The sequence below is a fragment of the Gobio gobio genome, assembly GCF_949357685.1.
Source record: "Gobio gobio genome assembly, chromosome: 19".
Taxonomy (NCBI): Eukaryota; Metazoa; Chordata; class Actinopteri; order Cypriniformes; family Gobionidae; genus Gobio; species Gobio gobio.
The window spans coordinates 4,118,199-4,142,667 of NC_137112.1; the positions used below are offsets into that span (position 1 = coordinate 4,118,199).

The 24,469-nt window shown below is 38.3% G+C and overlaps 1 protein-coding gene across 2 annotated transcripts; it reads right to left on the minus strand.

The window, feature by feature from the left end:
• Positions 1-14,559: 14,559 nt before the first annotated feature.
• ralbb (v-ral simian leukemia viral oncogene homolog Bb (ras related)) lies at positions 14,560-24,149 on the minus strand. Of its 2 annotated transcripts, none has more exons than XM_079845216.1 (5): positions 24,023-24,149; positions 19,884-20,032; positions 19,588-19,796; positions 17,226-17,403; positions 14,560-15,125 (listed from the first exon to the last, which is right to left on the minus strand). In XM_079845216.1, exons 2-5 carry the CDS (start codon positions 19,995-19,997, stop codon positions 15,006-15,008), a joined length of 621 nt encoding a protein of 206 aa, XP_079701342.1. In that variant the 5' UTR covers positions 19,998-20,032; positions 24,023-24,149; the 3' UTR covers positions 14,560-15,005. The 2 variants fall into 2 exon arrangements, with proteins under 2 accessions (XP_079701342.1, XP_079701343.1); XM_079845217.1 differs by lacking the exon at positions 24,023-24,149 and adding an exon at positions 23,724-23,800.
• Between the last annotated feature and the right edge of the window lie 320 nt (positions 24,150-24,469).

The following is a 24,469-nucleotide window of genomic DNA, read 5'->3' on the forward strand; positions in this document are numbered from 1 at the left end:
GTTAGTGGGTGGGCTATATTAGGCAGCAAGTGAACATTTTTTCCTCAGAGTTGATGTGTTAGAAGCAGGAAAAATGGGCAAGCGTAAGGATTTGAGCGAGTTTGACAAAGGCCAGATTGTGACGGCTAGACGCAGCTCTTGTGGGCTGTTCCCGGTCTGCAGTGGTCAGTCTCTATCAAAAGTGCTCCAAGGAAGGAACAGTGGAGAACCGGCCACAGCGTTTGTGTAAGAAAAATATCCATATTTATATATTTCTGACGAGTGTACATGGAAACCAAGCGGCACCTCCCGCAGTTTCTCTTGAAGCCAATACAGAACAGACTTAAACTGCAGTTCATGGACTGGCCACTAGAGACTCCAGAAGGAGCAGAATCTCATTGAGCTCATGTTAAAATGCCCAACTTTACAGCAGAAGAACACATGTTTACAGTCTGAGACAAACTGTGGTTTTGGTCTATTCGGCTAATTTTGTCCTTTATGAAAAACTGTGAGGGGGGTGAATTATTTTATAACTCATTCGTTTACATTATATAAAGCTTTAAAATTCGGCATAATTAAGGGCGTGGCCACTTTGAGTGACAGGTGGATCGCCGTTTGTCTGCTGTCTGTTAGTCATCATGTCACCTCAGCTCCGCCCACGTCCCGCCTCTGCGCATTTTCTGTTATCTGACGCGCGATGACGCTGACAAGATGGCGACGACCACCTCGACCCGACTTTACGCTTCAAAACTGCTCTTCAGAATCCTATGGGTGACGTCACGGACACTACGTCCATATTTTTTTTACAGTCTATAGTTATAACACACATACTTCTGTTAAAATCTAAGAAAAGGCTCTCATCCAATCAGATTCTAGAACCTGAAAAAAAACAAAAACAGTGCGTCACTTTTTTAAATTTCAGTACAGATTACATTTGGAGGCACCAAAAACAATGATCTATAACATGACATTACACAATGAAAAATGCATATTCTAAGTATAAAATGAAAACGTGCATTGACAGTTTTTTTTTAAAATGTTCTTTTGTTTGCTTGTTTTCGCAGACTCGAGATAATAACATGGCTGGACGGCAAGATTCAGCGATCAGGTCCTCCAGAACGGCGTTGGTCCTGAACAATGTCGCTCTCGGGATCGGCCTCGTAATCTACACACTGACCACCATTTTCGTACTGTATGTAAACGACGTATTTTAATGAACAGAAGCCGTATTCTGCTTCAAATGCCTTCGAGAACCTTTGAGAAAATAATCTAACGTATAAACACGCGTTATTTCTTTTTCATTTAATGCTTTCGGACGGAAAACTGTATGACTATCAATGCACTGAGCACTTTCATTATTTTAAATTACCCTTCAAAACAAAGCATTTAAATGATCTGGTTTTAATGATATATAGGCCTATATAACTCTGTATGATTCATACCCCCCCCCCCCCCCCCCCAAAAAAAAAGTTCTGATTGTTTATGAAATACATTAAGTGTTAAGTGCGTATCTATTAATTTCCAAGGTACAGAAATAGTTTGTATCAATATTTGCAAGTTTGATCGTTTGTGTCTTATGCAGTAAACCTCATAATTCTCATATCTGACTGGATATGGAAACATATGAGCCATGTTTGTTTATATGATCTGTAATTATGTAATTATGTTTTTTTCTGGTATACAAACAGCTGAGCATTTTATAGTTGAAATAACGTGCAGCGCATTTGTAAATGATTAATGATGGAGGCCAAATAGTTTTTATGACTGTTTGATGAAATAAAAGTTTATAACCCACCTTTAAACGTATAGCGTGTTTCTGTATGAGGGCCGCCAAACTGTTTTACATACTGTCTCCAATATGAATGACTTATATGACTTTGAAATCATAAGCTAATCGAGATATAGCTGTAAAAATAAGTTTGTTAAACAGAGCTGACAATCAAAACAAACCTGAACTGATAACTGCAAAGAATGCAACCAATGTCATAAATGGTCTCTATCCTGTTGTGACGTTGATCCCGGTTTGCGCACAGTTGCTGACGCGCATTGATTCAGCTCCTGCTTGTTTACTGCATAGTACACAAATATGGTGTCAGAAGTGAGCACTGGATCCTGAACATGGGCTCGAACATGTTACGACATGAAAATTTAGCTACATGACATAAGAGATGCAAAAGAAAACCAAGGAGAAATGAATCAGTAAGGTCTTATACTGAACAGGAGACACTTCTGGGAATGACTATCCCACAGAGAGTGCCTCCCTCAAATGATACACATCCCTCTTACTGTGCGTTCACACTAGGGATGGGCGATACCACTTAAAGTGAGGAAAATAAGTATTTGAAAGCCCTGCTATTTTGCAAGTTTTCCCACTTAGAAATCATGGAGGGGTCTGAAATTGTCACCGTAGGTGCATGTCCACTGTGAGAGACATAATCTATAAAAAAAAATCCAGAAATCACAATGTGTGATTTTTTCAACTATTTATTTGTATGATACAGCTGCAAATAAGTATTTGAACACCTGTCTATCAGCTAGAATTCTGACCCTCAAATATCTGTTAGTCCGCCTTTAAAATGTCCACCTCCCCTCCATTTATTATCCTAAATTAGATGCACCTGTTTGAGGTCGTTAGCTGCATAAAGACACCTGTCCACCCCATACAATCAGTAAGAATCCAACTACTAACATGGCCAAGACCAAAGAGCTGTCCGAAGACACTAGAGACAAAATTGTACACCTCCACAAGGCTGGAAAGGGCTACGGGGAAATTGCCAAGCAGCTTGGTGAAAAAAGGTCCACTGTTGGAGCAATCATTAGAAAATGGAAGAAGCTAAACATGACTGTCAATCTCCCTCGGCCTGGGGCTCCATGCAAGATCTCAACTCGTGGGGTCTCAATGATCCTAAGAAAGGTGAGAAATCAGCCCAGAACTACACGGGAGGAGCTGGTCAATGACCTGAAAAGAGCTGGGACCATCGTCTCCAAGGTTACTGTTGGTAATACACTAAGACGTCATGGTTTGAAATAGGGATGAAACGATTACCGGTTTCACGATAAAATGTTAGTAAACGGTTAGTAATATCGTATAAAATTTAATTATCATTAAAACCGCGTGTGATTATCACGATTGTGCAAACTCGCGGTCCAATCAGCGTCAGTCTGGTGCAGCACCGCTGTTTTTTGAATGAGAAGAAATGGCAGAAGGCAGTGACAGCGCCGGGAGATTTTTCAGACTTCTAAAAGGACCAAATCTGAGGCGTTGTCATATTTTGGCTTTAACAAAAGTCCTGAGGGAAACTTAATCGAAGATGGTCACCCTGTCTGCAGAACATGCCAGAAGAAAGTCGCTGAAACACTTCAAAACTACGAACGCAAGGCAAGTGGACTTTGACCCAAATACCAAAACAATTAACAGGAAATTATAACGTGAAGCGAACAAACAAATTCAGACTAGACTAGGGTGACATTTAAGGGATAATAATCAGGGCTTGACATTAACAACCGCCATTTGCGGGTGTGACGTTATTTCGGCTGCACACTATTGCCACTCTGGCTGTTGAACTTATTATGGTCTTCTCAAAAGCCATCTGTTATAATCGCGTTGCGCATTATAACCACTTACACGTGTTTCTATTGAGTTTATGAATGCAATATCTCATAATCAGAGGCGTTCAGATTAGCGGAGTTTTATTCAGAGCGCGCGCCGCTCTCACGCTGAAATCTACACTAAAAGCAGTGATAAACGTGCGATGTACGCAGGAGATTCACTCATCATACAGTGGTTGACTGTTTTTGTTCTATTTCAGCAGCAATTTTTTTTTTAAAAACACAGCAGAACCACAGCGCATCTGATATGACTGGCATAACGCAGGCGTATTTAGGGACCGTCTCTAAAGTTACATACAACATTGGTAACGTTATACACGATTCAAATTTCACTCGCATTTGAAGAGAATCACAGTCATAAAACTGACTATAAAGTGTTCATTTAGGTGTCAGGTAGGATGCACACATTTTGATATTTAATAAAATAAACTGTTAAATCATATGGAAATATGGATATGCATTATTTCACTAGGATACTGTTTGGGCTCTTACACAAAATATGTTAGATTTAAATGCATCATTGCTGAACACTGATGAGAATATTGCTTGAGAATATATTTACAGAGATAATATTAGAGATTATATTTACGACAAATTATTATTATTTATGCGTTGCTATTGACGACGGCCATTATAAGGAAGGAAATCCCACTGAATAGAATCTAGCTTAAAAAAGTGCATAGAGCTGCTTTAGTTATTTGTTGTTTGTTGATTTTCAAATATAAAACTTGTTGAAATGTTTTAAGTGTGTGCATCTGTTCTTTTTGAACACTTTCATCTCATTTGAACAAAACCGTGATAATATTGATAACCGTGATCATTTGGGTCACTATAATCGTGATGTTAAATTTCCATACCGTTTCATCCCTAGTTTGAAATCATGCATGGCACGGAAGGTTCCCCTGCTTAAACCAGCACATGTCCAGGCCCGTCTTAAGTTTGCCAATGAACATTTGGATGATCCAGAGGAGTCATGGGAGAAAGTCATGTGGTCAGATGAGACCAAAATAGAACTTTTTGGTCATAATTCCACTAAACGTGTTTGGAGGAAGAAGAATGATGAGTACCATCCCAAGAACACCATCCCTATTGTGAAGCATGGGGGTGGCAGCATCATGCTGTGGGGGTGTTTTTCTGCTCATGGGACAGGACGACTGGGGACTGCACCATGTATTGCGAGATTTTGGGGAACAACCTCCTTCCCTCAGTTAGAGCATTGAAGATGGGTCGAGGCTGGGTCTTCCAACATGACAATGACCCGAAGCACACAGCCAGGATAACCAGGCTCTGTAAGAAGCATATCAAGGTTCTGGCGTGGCCTAGCCAGTCTCCAGAGCTAAACCCAATAGAGAATCTTTGGAGGAGCTCAAACTCTGTGTTTCTCAGCGACATGGGCGGAGCGGGGGGGGGGGGGGGGGTGGCTAATTGGGCTCAAGCCCCGAATGTTTTGTCAAAAGCCCCGAATCTTTTGGTTAAAAAAAAATAAAATAAAAACTTAAACGTTGTTTCATTTCCTCTCAGTCTTTCAGACTGGATGTCCTAACGCGAGCTCTCGCGCGGTCTCCATTCACAGAAACATGTCATGCCTGGTCTCATTATAAAGCTCTCAGTCTCACGCACAGCGCTGCCTAATCAAAATATGGGCATTTCCTTTGTAGAACTAACCAACCACGAAAGTTTGCAGCCGAAAACCACATATGATTGGTCGATGTGAATTTCTCACTACGCGCTGCCGCTTGCTTGTGTATTCTCGACCTCAGAGAATATACTGTAGACAACACCTAATTCAGCTCATTAACGTTCACAGAAAAGATCAAGTAGCAAGAGCTAATAAAAAGAAAAGTAAACAACAACAGATTAGACGACGAAACCCCGTCAGAATTAGATTCAAATAGTTATAGATGGACATATCGTTAGCCTCATAGCATAATTGCCTAAGTCCAAACACATTGAAATATGATCTGGGCAATTATGCTATGAGGCTAACGATATGCAACAAACAGGGACAGTTCGTCTGCAGTGTGTGTGACTGGTGTTATGTGTGTTTGTTAAGGTAGTTCTCTTAAGGTAGTTCTCTAATAGCTATTGCTATTATTAATTTATTCATTTATCAATTTCCACGTGTTTTAAATATTATACACTACTGATATTAATTAACTGAATATATATTTTGTTTGTAGGTTGGGGGTTTTATTGAAATGTATGCAGTTATACAGTATAAAACTTTAAAGGCCGTTTTCTCAAAATGAGTTTTTTCTCACACTCAGAGTCAGATATATCCACTTCAGTAGCACCTACAAGCACCAACTTTTGCAGTCTTATACTGAACTATATTCTGAAGGCGTTTACAGAGGGATTTGTTGATGTATCATTCCTATCCTGAGTTATAGGTCCTTTAACTTCAAAAAACATGGCAACATTTTTTTTTAAGGACATTGTCAGTATTCTCTAATTTACTAAAGCACAAAATAAGATATCCAGAATCCCCTCTGTAAAAGCGCTCTCATCTAATATGTCAACAAATTGAACCAAGAATTTTAAACATGGTCCTTTCCAATTTCCAGATTTTGTTTTTGTAAAAGTATGCAAATGAGCGTATATTTAAGTATATAAGGCCTCATTTGCATATTAAAACATTAATTTACACAAAACTTGTAATACATTTTTTCCTTATGTTTATGCCAGTAATAAACTGGAGAAGTTTCACAGTGATATCTTATAATTAAAAAAATTCCCTATTCACCTGTAGTGTCTCGCCTTAAGAGAAATTAGTTGCTAGTAGAGATGGGCGGATGATTTGTCAGATGATTTGTCACGTGGGGGTTTGATTCTATTATCTCAAACAGCCTGAAAAATAGTGCATTTAGCTGATGTAAATGGGAAAAAAATCTCCCCGGGGGAGTATGCCCCCGGACCCCCCTAGGTTTGGGCTAAGCCCCAAATGTTTACAACATCTGGCTCCGCCCCTGCTCAGCGACAGGCCAGAAACCTAACTGATCTAGAGAAGATCTGTGTGGAGGAGTGGGCCAAAATCCCTCCTGCAGTGCAAACCTGGTGAAAAACTACAGGAAACGTTTGACCTCTGTAATCGCAAACAAAGGCTACTGTACCAAATATTAACATTGATTTTCTCAGGTGTTCAAATACTTATTTGCAGCTGTATCATACAAATAAATAGTTAAAAAAACATACATTGTGATTTCTGGATTTTCTCTCACAGTGGACATGCACCTACGATGACAATTTCAGACCCCTCCATGATTTCTAACTGGCAAAATAGCAGGGTGTTCAAATACTTATTTTACTCACTGTATTTTGTTTTCGATATGATACCGATACTTTCAAGGCCAGTATCACCGATATTGATACCGATACGATACTTCTAAACTGAACTTTTATATTATTACATTTATTAAATTATTAAAATTACTAAGAGTAAAATGGGTAAAGATACCCACTTCACATTATATTTGAAAGGTATTTTAACATTCAATATGCCTTAATTGCAATTTATTAGATCATATTTTTGTTTGCACATGGTTAAAGTCTGTTTACTTGTAGTGGTAACCATGGAAATCTACAAATCATCAATTTCAGATCATGGTTCAGATGAGCAGGAAAATAGTCCTATACTACACAACTATTTGGTCACATAGGTTAGTCGTATTATATGCAATAAATAATCTTCAAAAGAATAAAAAAACACCTTAGTATCAATATTTTTATTTGAGTATCGATACTTTTCGATACTCACATCAGTATCGATACTTCATATCGATACACCCATCCCAAAGACTTTATTAACTTTATTTAAAGGGGCTGCAAAGCAAACAATCATGTTGTTCTGCATTCGTGCAGACTGACCACAGGTAGGGTATAACCGTATAAGTTAACCTCATGAAATCATTTAAATGTTAAAGTAAAAAAAACCCCCTGATCAATAGAAACATTTAATAGAAACAATAGAAAGTTTATCTGCTGACCCCCAGGGCATCCAAGATGTAGGTGTGTTTGTTTCTTCAGCAGAACACAAATGAAGATTTTTAACTCTAACCGTTGCAGTGATAGTCGTATAATGATGTCAATGGGGATATTTTAGAGAATGAGAGCAATGAGAGTAAAAACACAGACATACAAATCATTATTAAACCATGCGGCTCGTGGCGACACATTGATGTCTTAAGACATGAAACTATCGGTTTCTGTGAGAAACCCAACAGCATTTGTGTTATTTTTTTACCTCTTGTCAGACGAATGTCATCTAGTATTCCCAGCTCCATAACTTCCGGCGAATAAGGTCAAAATACTGCCGTGATCAAAGATATATATACATAGATGCCTCATGCGACCGATCTGCGCAGGCACTAATGAGGAATCTATGTATATATCTATGATCGCGCCGGTATTTTGACCTTATTCGCCGGAAGTGATGGCGCGGGGATAGCTGATGCAGAGCCATAGAAAAAAATTAAATACATTTTTAAATATGGATATTTTTCTTATACAAACGCATCGATTCGCTTCAGAAGGCCTTTATTAACACCACACAGAACGCACAGTTAGGCCATGTCCACTCTCACTCTCATGTCGTTCCAAACCCGTTCCAAGTCCTGCACGGCTCCGATTTTGTAAATCCGCACCCGCAGTGCTTAAATCCGCACCCGACCCGACCCGCTTAAAATATAACGGACACCCGACCCGCACCCACGATAAAATCAGTTTAGCATATCACATTATAGACACACTTACAAAAATGTTTATTGCCAGCATACAGAAGTTATTACACGACCATTAACACAAGGATAACTTCAGCCGAAGCTGTCAAACATGGTTTTGTGTCCTTATCATCTCTACAAGGCTCATTCAGTTCTGTCCCCTTTTGAAAAATACTGTTCGATAGAACTGCGTGTGCTTGGTTTGTTACCACATTTATCTGCGTGCTTCCTCAGCGATGAAGTTCCACATTTGCGGCTATCCAATATATAATCTTTTCTTCAACTCCTCAGGATCCATCTCGACGACTGCAGTGCAGGCGCGCGGTTGTGATTCGCACGGCCACAAATAAACTGATATGGATTTGAAATTATTTTATCAACTTGAAATACAGGCAAGGCATATTTTTGTAGATGTGTTCCTAAAGATATGCATATATTTTTTAGGAACACATCTACAATATACATGCATATATTTTTATATATATATTCGTTTTGCACGTGACTGTTTAAAACCCGTGTTTAAACCCGTGTTTCTCACTTTCCGACCCGACACAGTTAGGATGTTTTTCAACCGTTTCAGCAATATTCGTGGGTCAGCACCCGTGCAGGACTCTGCCGTAAGACCTTCATTCATCTTCTGAACACAAAGTAAGATATTTTTGATGAAATCTGAGAGCTCTCTGACCCCTCAATAGACAGTTTAATTAACACTTTCAAGGTCCAGAAAGATAGTAAAGATATCGTTAAAATAGTCCATGTTAAAAGGAATGAGTAAAAGCCGAAACGGCTTGCCGTATGTGTCCTCACTCACGGTTGACACTGAGGAACGTCTCGGCCGAGCGGAACGATTGAAAGTATCGATTGAGTATCGTCCCGAATCCTCACGGCTCACCGCTGAAACATGCAGCGCATCGCGGGGATGATGCAGATCCAAACGTAGGAAAAAAAAGTAGAGGGGCTGGAATTAATCTCCTTTCCTTGGTATGAAACTTAGTTAACGAAACTTAATTAATGAAAGTTAATGAAACGCTTTCCTGTAGCTCAAACAATAGAGCATGGCGCTAGCAACGCCGGCCAAGGTCATGGGTTCGATTCCCAGGGAAAGCAAGAACTGACAGAACTGACAAAATGCAAAAATGTGTACCTTGAATGCAATGTAAGTCGCTTTGGATAAAAGCGTCTGCCAAATGCATAAATGTAAATGTAAATGTAGTTAATGAGTCAGCCCTGCAGAATAACTCGACATGTGCTAGACTCTGATCATTTGAGTCTCTACAGGTTAGGGTTATGGTTATGGTTAGGGTTATGGTTATGGTTATGGTTATGGTTATGGTTATGGTTAGGGTTATGGTTATGGTTATGGTTATGGTTAGGGCTACAGCTGGTACTTCTGGGCTTGACATCAGATCCTCAATGCACAAACTGAAGGATTGACTGGAAGTCCCAGAGGAGTTTTCACTGCAGGTGTGTGTCCGTTCAACAACATCTGCCCTCTGCTGGACAGACATCTGAACTACTCTAAAACACTGCTTCAGGAAGACAGATAGATGGATGGATGGACGGATGGATGGATGGATGGATGGAATGTTATATAGAATGATAGAACAATAGAATAGATAGAATGTTATATAGAATGTTATATAGAACGATAGATAGATAGATAGAATGATAGATAGAACGATAGATAGATAGATAGATAGATAGATAGATAGATAGATAGATAGATAGATAGATAGATAGATAGATAGATAGATAGATAGAATGTTATATAGAACGATAGATAGAACAATAGATAGATAAAATGTTATATAGATAGAATGTTAGATAGTTGATTGATAGATAGATAGATAGATAGATAGATAGATAGATAGATAGATAGATAGATAGATAGATAGATAGATAGATAGATAGATAGATAGATAGATAGATAGATAGAATGTTAGATAGATAGATAGATAGATAGATAGATAGATAGATAGATAGATAGATAGATAGATAGATAGATAGATAGATAGATAGATAGATAGATAGATAGATAGATAGAAAGAATTGCAGTAACAAGTACAGATTTAAGTTTGTAGTTGAGGGTGTGTGAATGTTATGCATTTCATGTCAACTACACGTTTACATGTGTATTTACAGTTAATCATCGATCAGTTATTTAAAATATTCAGAACACTGAACTTACGAGATAAAATATCATTCCATATGAACTACAAAGTAAGATTTACCTCAGCGACGGAAAATTAGTAGACTTTATATAAACAAAGACGGCGCAAGCCAGCAACGCGTAAAATGGCGCCTTTTAAATAAAAGAGCAAATCGTTGCGTCACTGCAGCTGCTCTAGGCATCCTGTCAGTTAAACTGCCTGTCAATCATCTCACAGTTAAAATCCTCCACATTCAATTTAATTTAATTTCCTACCTTTTCAGAGAGAAATGTTGTAGTTGATCAGCCATTCATGGGTATTTCATGAGGAGACTCTCCTCGAGTGTTTAAGTTAATAACTTATCTTTACAAAAGTGTACAATGCTGTTTCAGATTAAATATAAATGTGAAAACATGTTTTCGTCAGGTTCCTCTCTAACCCGTCAGACTCGTACATCCGCCATGTTTGTAGTTTTTAACACTTTTTTGTGTTTGTAGTTCTAATCGAAACCACTGACCTCTGCTGGTCGAGAGTGGAAGCACAGCATACACAACTATTCTGGCGAAACTCTTACTTTTGGAGAAAAGAGTCATTCTTCTACTATATTTTAATGGTAACACTTTATTTTACAGTATCATTGTTATATGTTACATGTACTTACTATAGTAGTAACTATTAATTATGCATAATTACATGCAATTAACGTTAAACCAAATCCTAACCCTATAGTAAGTACATTTAGTTAATTAATATTACTCAGTACTTAAATATACACTCTAAATAATGCTGGGTTAAAAACAACCCAAGTTGGGTTAAAACAACCCAATTGCTGGGTTTGTCCATTTTCAACCCAACTTGGGATGTTGGGTTTAACCCAGTGGATGGGTTAAATGTTTGCTTAAAACAAACCAATCGCTGCGTTAAAACAAACCAATCGCTGGGTTAAAACAAACCAATCGCTTGGGTTAAAACAAACCAATCCTGGATTAAAACAAACCAATCCTGGATTAAAACAAACCAATCGCTTGGGTTAAAACAAACCAATCGCTGGGTTTAAACAAACCAATCGCTGGATTAAAACAAACCAATCCTGGATTAAAACAAACCAATTCTGGATTAAAACAAACCAATCGCTGGGTTAAAACAACCCAATCGCTGGGTTAAAACAAACCAATCGCTGGGTTTAAACAAACCAATCGCTGGGTTTAAACAAACCAATCGCTGGGTTTAAACAAACCAATCGCTGGGTTTAAACAAACCAATCCTGGATTAAAACAAACCAATTCTGGATTAAAACAAACCAATCGCTGGGTTAAAACAAACCAATCGCTGGGTTAAAACAAACCAATCGCTGGGTTAAAACAAACCAATCCTGGATTAAAACAAACCAATCGCTGGGTTTAAACAAACCAATCGCTGGGTTAAAACAAACCAATCGCTGGGTTAAAACAAACCAATCGCTGGGTTTAAACAAACCAATCGCTGGGTTAAAACAAACCAATCCTGGATTAAAACAAACCAATTCTGGATTAAAACAAACCAATCGCTGGGTTTAAACAAACCAATCGCTGGGTTAAAACAAACCAATCGCTGGGTTTAAACAAACCAATCGCTGGGTTAAAACAAAACAATCGCTGGGTTTAAACAAACCAATCGCTGGGTTAAAACAAACCAATCCTGGATTAAAACAAACCAATCCTGGATTAAAACAAACCAATCCTGGATTAAAACAAACCAATCCTGGATTAAAACAAACCAATCCTGGATTAAAACAAACCAATCCTGGATTAAAACAAACCAATCGCCGGGTTAAAACAACCCAATCGCTTGGGTTAAAACAACCCAATCGCTGGGTTTAAACAAACCGATTGCTGGGTTTGTCCATTTTCAACCCAACTTGGGTTATTGGGTTTAACCCAGCTGTTGGGTTAAATGTTTGCTTAAAACAACCCAATTGCTGATTTAAAACAACCCAATCACTGGGTTAAAACTATCCAATCGCTCGGTTAAAATAACCCAATCACTGAGTTAAAAGAACCCAATCGCTCGGTTAAAATAACCCAATCACTGAGTTAAAAGAACCCAATCGCTCTGTTAAAACAAACCAATTTCTGGGTTTTGTCTATTTTCAACCCAGCTTGGGTTGTTTTTAACCCAGCATGTATAATTACACTGTAACAATGACACCTTAAAATAAAGTGTAACCATGTAACTTTCACTAATTTAAGATTGATCTAAAACCCTTTTGTTGGAAGAAAAGTACATATATTACATTCATTAATTAAAAACGGATGTGAATGTTCTATATATAAAAAAAAATTCCAATGAGCTGGTGATGCATGGAATCGCATCCTGATCCCAGACAGAACAGTTGCTTGCATTTTCTCTTTTATTTCTCGAAACACATAAGCCTAGTTAAACAGAAGTAGTGTGGGATTCCTGAGTTATCTTATTTAATATAGTTTCTCATCCTCAGATCTGAGCCTGTGCAAGTGAAGGACACACAAGCGTCTTTACAGCCGTGTGTTAATGCTGAAGAGACGGATTCTCACATTCAAAGTCAAGGTGACAGATTGCCTTCCGGACACTTTTTACAGCTCTCATAAACTCTTATGGCCCTGCGGCCGTCCTTTGTCAAAACTCTGGAGGTCATCGAACACAGAAACAACACACAATTGACCTATCGGTAAGCCCCTCCCCTCATACGCAGATCAGCCAATGGCAGTTGAGTATCAGTTGCGCTGGGACCGGAACTCGGACATCTTTAGGTTTCAGCGCCATAGAGAAACACTGGAAAATCCGAAGCTCTCATCGGTTTGATGGTGTTTATGCTACAAAAATGCTAAAACGTCGTGCCTGAGGAACTGTAGCACTGACTCCAGCGATCCTGAGAGGATTTTCTGCTTGTCATACTCTAATTAAGTTACTATTAAAGTTAGTAATTCCCTGCTAACGTACAAACCGACTAACTATAACTAACTGTTCTCATGCAATGGTGTAACGTTAGGTCAGAAACACGAAGGTCTACATTTCAGTGCATCTCTTCATATTAAACTGATTAAATGTGAATGTATGTAATCTTACCTTGTGGTACATGAACAGTGTTGATCCTGGATGTTATCATCTGCGATCGTAACAAGAGGCTTCTCCCGTTTGCATTGAGATCCGTAAACAATTGCTTCCAAATTAATCTCTCACCATATTTATTTTATTCCCATTTTATTTCTGTGAGTTTAGATATGTTTAAAGGTCTGCATTATCTGTCTTATAAGGAGGACTCCTATTTTGACGGGTGTCATAGTCATAGTCATATTTTACAAAAATGCTCAAATGTCGTGCCTGAGGAACTGCAGCACTGACTCCAGCGATCCTGAGAGGATTTTTTGTTTGTCAAACTCTCGTTAAATTGCGATTAAAGTCCCTGCTAACATACAAACCGAAATAACTGTTCTCACGTCATGTGACACTGTAGGTCAAAAACACATTTCAGTGCCTCTCCATATTAAACTGGTTATATGTCAATTAATTTAATTTTAGATATGTATAAGGTCTACATTATCTGTCTTATAAGGAGGACTCTTATTTTGATGGGTATTATAGTCTCTGGGTAACGAAAGGAAGAGCTCGCACGCAGTTTATCGGAGTTGTTTTGCAGATATAAAGTTGACCAGTTATAAACTACACCCTCGGAAAGGCATACGCTCTGTGTGTATGTTTGTTTACTGTGAGTGTTTTTGTGTAATTTGCTGTGTGTGTTAATGATAATGCAACGGAGAGAGAGAGTTTGCGTATGAGACGTTAATGCGCACTTCTTATGCTTTGTTTGTTCAGCTCTTACGATGATTTTTTGGAGTGAATAACGATGCAATAAACTTGATAATCCATCAGTAAAGTCTGGCCATCATTCAGACGGGATATACGCTACATTCTGTGTCCAAAAACATCTCAGGATAAGGTTTTCACACTGACAGCTGTACATTGTAAGATATAGCAACTCCGTTTGTTTGTCCGAGTTAGCAACAGTAACTAAGGGGGGCGGGGCTTACCGATAGGTCAATTCCACACACAACCCAACGGCATCGCTTCAGTCAAACACCACAGATTCATAACAAATGCACAGGTTTATTTGCTCTATAATCCCCAGGCAGAGAAATCAACGAAAGTGGTTTGATTACAAAAATAGTTTGCATAGTGGAATCTGTGAATCTCACCTCCTTTAGCTGTGATAATAACGCTTTACTGCATTCCAAACAAACAAATATATAATCGCATATAACGTCTGTTGCCTTTACAGAAGGGAAAGGCAGAGTCAAATAGAGGATTTAGCACAAAAAGCAAAAGTGAAACGTTCATGAAACGCGCATGAGGAATGTTGCAGCTCCATATTCCCGGGATTACAGTTGAACTGATTTGATTTGGGAAAACCTGTAGAAATGTACACGGCTCTGGTTGGATTGTATTTGGCATCAGAGAGGAAGTATGAGGAGGAAGATCATGTCTCCTCTTCCTCAGAGGAGCGGCTCAGTCCAGGAAAGCGTGGCGTTTGCGCGGCTCAAAGCAGCGTGCATCTCTCTTTCAGGCTTTTCTTCTTCTTGCCACTCTTCTTCCCGTTCTTCTCCTTGTTCTCAGACATCTTCTTCGCCCGCACCTCCCTCATCAAATCGAAGAAGACCTGCAAACGACAAACAGATGTTGAGGCACTGGCAGAGGTCATGTGATCTGAGAGGGGTATTGAGACAGAGCGTATTTAGGCCACGCCCACACCGGGAAAACAAATCCAACGCTCTCCATTGACTTTGCATTGCGTGAAGCGTAGGGTTGGGTATCGTTTGGGTTTTTTCCGATTCCGGTGCCAAACCGATACTTTTAAAACGGTTCCGGTGCCTAAACGGTGCCTGAACCGATACTTTTTTTTTTTTTTTAAATGGCCACAAAACGAAGTGGATGACATTAAATGGCTTTTTATTTATTTATTTAAATTGAACCATTTATTAAAAGTTTAATGTATACTTAAATGTATGAATATAAATAAATACAAAACACAATTGACTTATTTACAAATTATAATTGACTTATTTACAAATTCACAGTAAAACCTAATAGCCACCCAACTACAACAAGCCTAATATAACTCTAAATAACAGTTACAGTAATAACAGCAGTTAGCCTAGTCTGTATTCTCGGTCTGCTACTAACCAGCTTCGAGCTTCAGCTTTATTTTGAAATATGATAATTTTCTCTGGCTAAATATTTTTGAACGCATCGCCTTAATGTTTCCATGACGACGCGTCATGTTTCTCACATGACACACAGCAGCCGCAATAGCGCTGACAGCCCAGCTGTATCGGGTTTATTTCGTTTTTTCTTTTTATTCAAAATATTCACAAACTTCTTAACTGTGTCACGAACTATCTGATGTTCAAATGTGTGAGTCAATGTGTGTTAGTTGATCTATAAAGCGCAATGGGCGGCGCCATGTTAGTTTGCGCCTCAGAATCGGATCTGTCGGATTTACAACACTTGAGAGCATTCTCGTCTCACGAAATACATGAAAGTAAGTGACCAGTGAACTGGAAGAAGAATAGAGTAAACGATATAGTTACTGTATAATGTGCATGTATCTGATGTGAATAAAACATGTAACGTTAGTCAAATTATAACCGTCTGAAAGGATTGTCATTGCCGCTTTCATAGACATCAGGGTGTGTTTTGCTAGTAGCCTACTTATGAACATTTAAATGTCTGAAACCTGGAATAAACATGATGTGGTTGAAAACACTGAATAGTTGTCATGAGATGTGGTTGAAAACACTGAATATTTGTCATGAGATGTGGTTGAAAACACTGAATAGTTGTCATGAGATGTGGTTGAAAACACTGAATAGTTGTCATGAGATGTGGTTGAAAACACTGAATAGTTGTCATGAGTTGTGATGTGACCAGCACTGAGCGTCTGTCTCTGGCTCAGCCAAAGCACCTGAAAGCACGTTTGAATTTTGGCACCGAAATGAGGAACCAAAATCTGCGTTCTGATTCGGTCCGGTACATACCGGTTATATAAGTACCGGTGCCATATTGGAACCGGATTTCGGTAAACAACCCTAGTGAAGCGCCTCATTGTCATTTCGGACTTGTAACAAAAAACAGAACAATGTCTAAAAGCTGATATGTGATGAGGTGTACAGCAAACAAGCTAAAAAACACAGAAATACGTTTGTATAAGCTGTCGACCCAAAAAAACGAGCGTTTAAGAAGATAAAAGTGGATAAAGGCAGTACGAAGTGAAGCTTCAGCTGATGAATGGGTAAATTTTGGGATCCTGACACTCAGTGTGTCTCAATATGTGTATGTGTGCAGTAAACATTTTGTCACTGTTAAGTCAAATATCCAAATGTCAGTTTTATATGTTATATTTCCTGTCGTTGATTACATTCCCCTCTAGTCATCGTAGTTCTCAGTGTAATATGACCCGAGCGCTCTGTCTCAATGGCTTAAATCCACTTTTTTGTCCTTAAACGCTCATTTTTTGGGTCAACAGCTTATAAAAACGTCTGGGTTTTTGCTTCTGGGTTTTGTTTAGCTTGTTTGCTGTACACTTGGTCACATATCAGCTTTTATACATTGTTCAGTTTTTTGTAATAAGTCCGAAATGACAAGAATGCAGCCTCACGCAATGCAAAGTCAATGGAGAGCGTTGGATTGTTCCCCCCCCGGTGGGCGTGGCCTTCAGATTATGACGCGTGTCGCTCTGTCTCTATTGGAGGAGCAGAACCTTGTCGACGTTGGCTCGAGTTTTGGCTGAGGTTTCCACGTACTGGACGGCCCACTCGTCCGCTTTGGCTCGGGCCTCGTCCGCAGACACCTGCCTCCGGTCCTCCAGATCCGACTTATTCCCCACCACTAACAGAGGGATTTTATCCTCCTCTGCTTTCACTCTCAGGATCTGCTCCCTGTGCGGAACACACACACATCTGATCATAACACAGCACAGCTGCTGCTGAGAAGCTCTGATCACATCATGAGCGCTCTCTTATCATCACCAAAGCAGCATTTATTTGATGGAAAATGCAGTAATAATGATGAAATATTATTACAATAACCGTTTTCTATGGAAGCTTGTTTCCACCACAGAATAAAAAATTGTAAAAGATAATAATTGCGACTTTTTTTCTCAGAATTGCGTGAAATAAACTTGCAATTGCAAAAAATAAAGTAATTTTTTTCTTGCAACTACGAGTTTATCTCACAATTCCGACTTTATATCTCACAATTCCGACTTTATATCTCACAATTCCGACTTTATATCTCACGACTTTATATCTCACAATTCTGACTTTATATCTCACAACTTTATATCTCTCAATTCCGACTTTATATCTCACAATTCTGACTTTATGGGCCCTATCTTGCACCCAGCGCAATTGACTTTGTACACCGACGCATGTGTCATTCCTATTTTGCACCCGCGCAAAGCGCGCTTTTCCCTCCACAGAAGCACGTCGCTAAACTAGTGAATGAACTTGCGCTCCCTGGGCGGTTCAGCGCAAAAAAGGAGGCGTGTTCCGGCGCAAACAATCCCTGGTGCTATTTTGCTGTCCCATTAAACAATTGCGCCACTGACCAGAAAAAACCTAGTCTAAAGTCAGTGGCGCGTTGCGCGTTGTTCATTATGCTATTTTAAGGGCGCATGCTTGACCATAATGTATAGCGTGCACAACGCGCATAGCCTACACTTTGCTCATGTAGCTAACCTACACAGATGCAACAGTTATTTTTGCAAATCATAAATTGTTACACTAAAAAAATATTAACACATGAGATGACGGAAATCATTGTGGTGTGCCACGAAGATGTGAAAAAATAGGCATAAATCTAGCTTACAAATGATTCAGGCTAATTGTAATAATTAAGGATAAGACCTGTTTGCCCAATAGTGGCAAGACATATATGTATATAAGGACATCTGACAAATTGGTTTGTCCGTCAAGAACCAGGAAAAAAAATCGACTGAAAAACTGAAAAAACTGAAAGACTGAAAAAAAAAAAAAGACTTTGAAATCACCTTTACCATAATGTACAACATTACAACTTCACTTCTCTGTCTTTCACTGCTCTTACAAGCACATCAGTCTCCTCGGCTGTGAACCGCTCCTGGCGCGCGCCTGGTAAATACGCCATAATAATAGCAATCCATAATGGAACTTGCGCACCTGCTTTTAAAGGGAATGTTGGATGACGCTCGGATTGGTTTATTCACGTTACGCCCAAACCACACCTATGAATAATGAAGCTACTTCAGACCAACCCATTTTAGATTTGCGCCGGGCGCAAGAGCCATTTATCCTGCCGGGAAAATAGCAACAGCGCCGAGACCCGCCCACAAAGTTACTTGCGGTTCGCGCTTTGACACTTGCGTTTCAGATCGTTAAAATAGGGCCCTATATCTCTCAATTCCGACTTTATCTCTCAATTCCGACTTTATCTCACAATTCCGACTTTATATCTCACAATTCTGACTTTATATCTCTCAATTCTGACTTTATCTCTCAATTCCGACTTTATCTCACAATTCTGACTTTATATCTCACAATTCTGACTTTATATCTCACAATTCTGACTTTATATCTCACAATTCTGACTTTATATCACACAATTCCGACTTTATATCTCACAATTCCGACTTTATATCTCACAATTCTGACTTTATATCTCACGACTTTATATCTCACAATTCTGACTTTATATCTCACAAACAATTCTGACTTTATATCTCACAAACAATTCTGACTTTATATCTCACAATTCTGACTTTATATCTCACGACTTTATACCTCTCAATTCTGACTTTATATCTCACGACTTTATATCTCACAATAGGACAAATAAGACAATTCTTTTGTCTTATTTCTAGTGTGTCCGCCGCCCTTCTCTACTCAGCATTTTGTTTACAGTGAGGACAAATCCCTTGAGCTGGAAACTATCTTCAGACTATCAGAGTTGTTGTGGGCAGGATGCCGGCGTAACGATAACATCTTTCCGCTCTCTCTGAGAACATCCAGTGCAGTAACTGCGGCTCTAGCACACCAGGACTGAACTGAACGCACTAGAACAGCAGATGAGCCGCACGTCCAGACCTGAACTCTGACGCGGCGCTGAAGGACTCCGGCTCTGTGATGGAGAAAACCAGGAGGAAACCCTCTCCGCTGCGGAAGTAGTTATCCCTGATGGCAGCGTAGTCTTCCTGTCCCGCAGTGTCCAAAATATCAATCTGCACCTCCTCTCCATCCAGGACCACCTTCTTCCTGTAACTGTCAGCCTTGGTGGGTTCGTAGTCCTCCACGAACTGAGCAACACATATTAGAAAGGTAATAGTCATACAGTGATGCCGGCTTTAGAGCAGATGAAGAGAAATAAACTCTTCCTGACTCACCTCATCATACATGAACTGCAGCGTGAGTGCGGATTTGCCCACGCCGCCGCTGCCCACCATGATCACCTTGTGCAGGACCAGCGAACTTTGATTTTTGCCCTTATTTGCTGCCATGACTTTAGTGTTCTAGAAGAAGAAACAGAACGAGACTGCAAGCACACAAAAGAAGAGAAACATACATTATTAATATGTATATATTATAAGTACATATATATTATCAATAACATGTTATAAATGCATACTGTTGTAACTAATTGCGTTACTTAAAGGCACAATATGTAATTATTAGGGCTGTCAAAAGATTAATCGCGATTAATCGCATCTAAAATAAAAGTTTGTGTTTACATAATATGTGTGTGTGTGCTCTGTTAATTATTATTTATATATAAATACACACACATTCATGTATATATTTAAGAAATATTAGCATGTATATACATTTATATAATCTATAATGTATATAAATATAAATGTTTTATATATAAAAATAAAAAAAAATTCTTAAATATATACATGCTTGTGTGTGTATTTATATATAAATAATAATGAACAGAGTACACACACATATATTATGTAAACACAAACTTTTATTTTGGATGCGATTAATCGCGATTAATCTTTTGACAGCCCTAATAATTTTTCGTCGCTTATTCAAAACAAGGTCGTAGCTTGATGACACCGAGATTTCGCAATTTTATTATGTATCCAAAAAGTGGCTCATCTGTCTAATAAAACACATTATATATTCAAGCGTCTTTGGTGTTTCCATGGTTTCCACAAAATAAAACCAGAAATCGAGGGTAATGCGAGTATGATGTCATTGAAAGGCGATGCACGGACACGGTCCATGTCAAAACTGCTTATTTCTCTGGATTTAAACAATCTTGGAAACATTTGGGATAATGTAAGCACACAAGTCAACAAAATATATAACATTGTTCTAGTGGTTTTTGGATATTTTAATCCAAAAATCTTACATTTAGTGCCTTTAAGTTAATTTTATTGGAAAGTAATGCGTTATGCTACTTTTTCCCCACTTGAGCTCGGCTTGCTTGTTTGATTTTTAATAACAAATAAAGAAGAAACAGAACGAGACTGCAAACATACAAAAGAATAGAAACATACACTATTAATATGTATATATTATAAGTAAATATATATTATCAATAACATGTTATAAATGCATACTGTTGGGGAAAGTTACTAGTAACTAATTGCGTCACTTAAAGGCACAATATGTAATTTTTCGCAGCTTTTTCAAAACAAGGGTGTAGCGTGATGACGCCGAGATTTCGCGCTTTTAATATGTATCCAATAAGTTGCTCATCTGTCTAATATAAACACATTATATATTCAAGCGCAGGGCTCCAGACTCACTTTTTTCACTAGGAGCACAGTGGCCCCCAACTGAAAATTTTAGGGGCACAACCAGAAATTTTAGGGGCGCACACCGTAAATCAACATGCTAACCAAATCTACTAATGTCCACTGTATTACTAATAGGGATGGGTATCGTTAAGGTTTTAATGGTATTACTACTCTTACCGATACTGCTTATCGATCCGGTACTTTAACAGTATTCTTACCGGTTCTTTTTATAATACTTTATTTATTTATTTTTATATAAAAAAAAACATAATTAAGAACATAATTAACATGGCTTTATAATCTGAAAAGTAAAATATCTATAGCAAAAGAAACCGCAAAGTTTGAACAAAAATATAAAACATCTATTTGTAAATGGACCAGTGTGCAGGCATTCAGAGGGTCTGCTAACATTAATATTGCTTAGAAAGAACAAACATACAAAGAAATCTAATAAAGTAATGAAATGTAAAAAAACACTGCATAGTTTTCACTGTATAAATTGATAGATTAATGCTTATAAAAGCTTAAGTTATTAATTCAAGAGATGTGAATATTTTCTATTTGCCTTTTGTTCGAGTCGAATTAATGGCTCAATCGTCAGCAGGTTTATTAGACGCTGCCCCTTTAAGACCGATCGAATGTAGAACTAATAATATAATATTCTCCTATTTCTCCAAACTATTTACGCCCATTTAAAATATAAACTGTTAAAATAACTACTCTCCAATCCGGTCATTTTGACACCGGCTATTTGTTGTTTATTTGATGGTTTAGAGACGCGCACACGAAGCCTAAAATATTAAGTGCAAGCCGGTCCATTTCGCAGCACACACACATAAGCCGCGTTGAAGTTGGAAACAGCGTCTCTTGCGCGGATTATTGTGCATTTAATAGCTCTTTATTATCAAACACATCCCGCAGTTTAGCAACAGTAGAGACTGCAGTTTACAACAATCACTGAATCTGACGTTAAGTTTAGGTTTAGGGAGAAATGACAGCGCAAGGCTGTGACGGGAAGGATGTCGCGCTATAGGAATAGTTTTACCTCATACCATCTTTTTATAATTCTTGGAAGCCAAAATCGAAAATAAAATTAGATTAATATCACAGCACATCCCTAAAGTTTAAGCAGAATAAACTTTTGTTTAGTTCTTGGCCATCATCACTCATTAAAGCTGACTGTGGTGTTGTGTTCGCTGTAGCTCCACGTGAGAGCTCGCTCGCTTTCTCTCTCTTCTGGATTGCGAATGGCAAAAATGCATCACGGACAAATGGTTTAATATTATCTCATATAGAAACGGCTGGCAAAGATAGAATTTGCCAGACATAACGTCTATCAATTATAATTAGTAAGTGTATTTTCTTAATTTCACCAGTACCGACAGCAGGCAAATTTACTGGTCGCACATGTGCGACTGGATGTAAAATTCAGTCGCACACTCTCAAATTTTAGTCGCAAAATGCGACCATTTAGTCGCACTCTGGAGCCCTGAAGCATCTTTGGTGTTTCCATGGTTTCCACAAAATAAAACCAGAAATCGAGGGTAACGCGAGTATGATGTCATTGATAGGCGACGCACGGACACGGTCCATGTCAAAATGGCTTATTTCTCTGGATTTAAACAAATCTTGGAAACATTTGGGATAATGTAAGCACACAAGTCAACAAAATATATAACATTGTTCTAGTGGTTTTTGGATATTTTAATCCAAAAATCGTTACTTTTAATGGAAAGTAATGTGTTATGCTACTTTTTCCCCACCTGAGCTCGGCTTGCTTGTTTGATTTTTAATAACAAATAAAGAAAAAATATTTTTTTGGCGAATGTAAAGGCCCTTTCACATCAAAAGTGACATGAGTAAGCCTTCTGCTGGATTGCAGAAGAATAGGACGCAGTTCCGGAATCTTATTTTAGCAAGAAAAGGTTATGCTTTACTTAGTTATTAGTATGGTTTAAGGTTAAAAGCAAAGACATTGGTTAATAAAGTGAGATTAAATACATTTTTAATATTTGTGTAAGTTAATATATTTAATTAGTGTAGGTCTGTGCAATATTCTGCTTTTGTTTATTTTATATTTTGTTGTAAATATAAAAGTAACGCGTTACTTCACTTTAAAAGGTAATCTGATTACGTAACTCGCGTTAGTTGTAATGCGTTGCCCCAACAAATATATATAAAATCCAATGTATCAAATGAAACTGGGATAAACGGTGTGCATCCATCCATCTATATGATAATACCATATTTTAGGTCATGTACCATGATAGTATCAAGTACCACGTTCATACCATAGTATTGTAATCATTGACTATTATGGTACGCAGTAAAAGTACCATGGTACCGTCACGTTGCCGTTTTACAGTCTTAGTACTTCTTTGTAAGGACAACAATACGAGTAAGAAACAGAAAACAACAATACATAACTAAATTGTACTAAAAACTTCTTAAAAAGCTGTTGTTATAGCCTACTGAATAAAGCGATTTGCACTTTTCCATCCCGCGGAGACACCACCCCTTCCTTATTGTTAAAGGCGAGAGCCCGCCTCTTCTAGCTCTTGATTGGTTCAACAGACAAATTATAAGGCGGGTCATCCTCTACTCTCCCTCTCATTGGATGTGAACACTGTCAATTACAGAGTTTTCCCACAAAGACATAAGGGCGCTTCATCCGAGGAAATACCTCAGAACTGTAAAGTTGTCGTCTGAGCAAACTGGTCAAACATTTTTCAAACTGATCAAAACAACGTAAACTCTTATAGATCACTCACCGGAAGTTTGATCCGTGAAGAGCCAGTGATTTGTTTGGCATGTATAAGCGGTTAAAACATAATTCTGTCACACAGGATCAATTCCACTACTCCCGTACAACTTCGCCGCCCCGCCCACCGGATATTCAAATGACAAGGATATGACGCCATAACACCATGTATGGATATTTCGGCAAAGGTAGTCTTGATTTCTTGATTTTTTTATGATTTCTATAAAATAATTCAGTATGATGTGCAAAATTGTATACAATGTTGTGTATAATACAATTTTTACTCTCTCTCTATATATAACGTTGGGTTTAAACATTTAAACCAACCGTTTGGTTTAAAAACCGTTGGGTTTAAACATTTAAAAATATTTTAAAGCAACGGTTGGGATTGTTCATATTTGACCCAAATATCAGTTGAAACAACCCAGAATATTTGAGTGCACCTACTGAAATGTAA

What these genes read in the sequence shown, in the direction of transcription:
- ralbb (XM_079845216.1), bottom strand. Translation starts at nt 19,997, where the DNA reads ATGGCAGCAAATAAGGGCAAAAATCAAAGTTCGCTGGTCCTGCACAAG. An exon ending in TGCAGTTCATGTATGATGAG is followed by an intron (nt 19,797 to 19,883) that starts GTGAGTCAGGAA and finishes TGTGTTGCTCAG; the next exon opens with TTCGTGGAGGACTACGAACC. An exon ending in CTCGAGCCAACGTCGACAAG is followed by an intron (nt 15,126 to 17,225) that starts GTTCTGCTCCTC and finishes TGTCGTTTGCAG; the next exon opens with GTCTTCTTCGATTTGATGAG.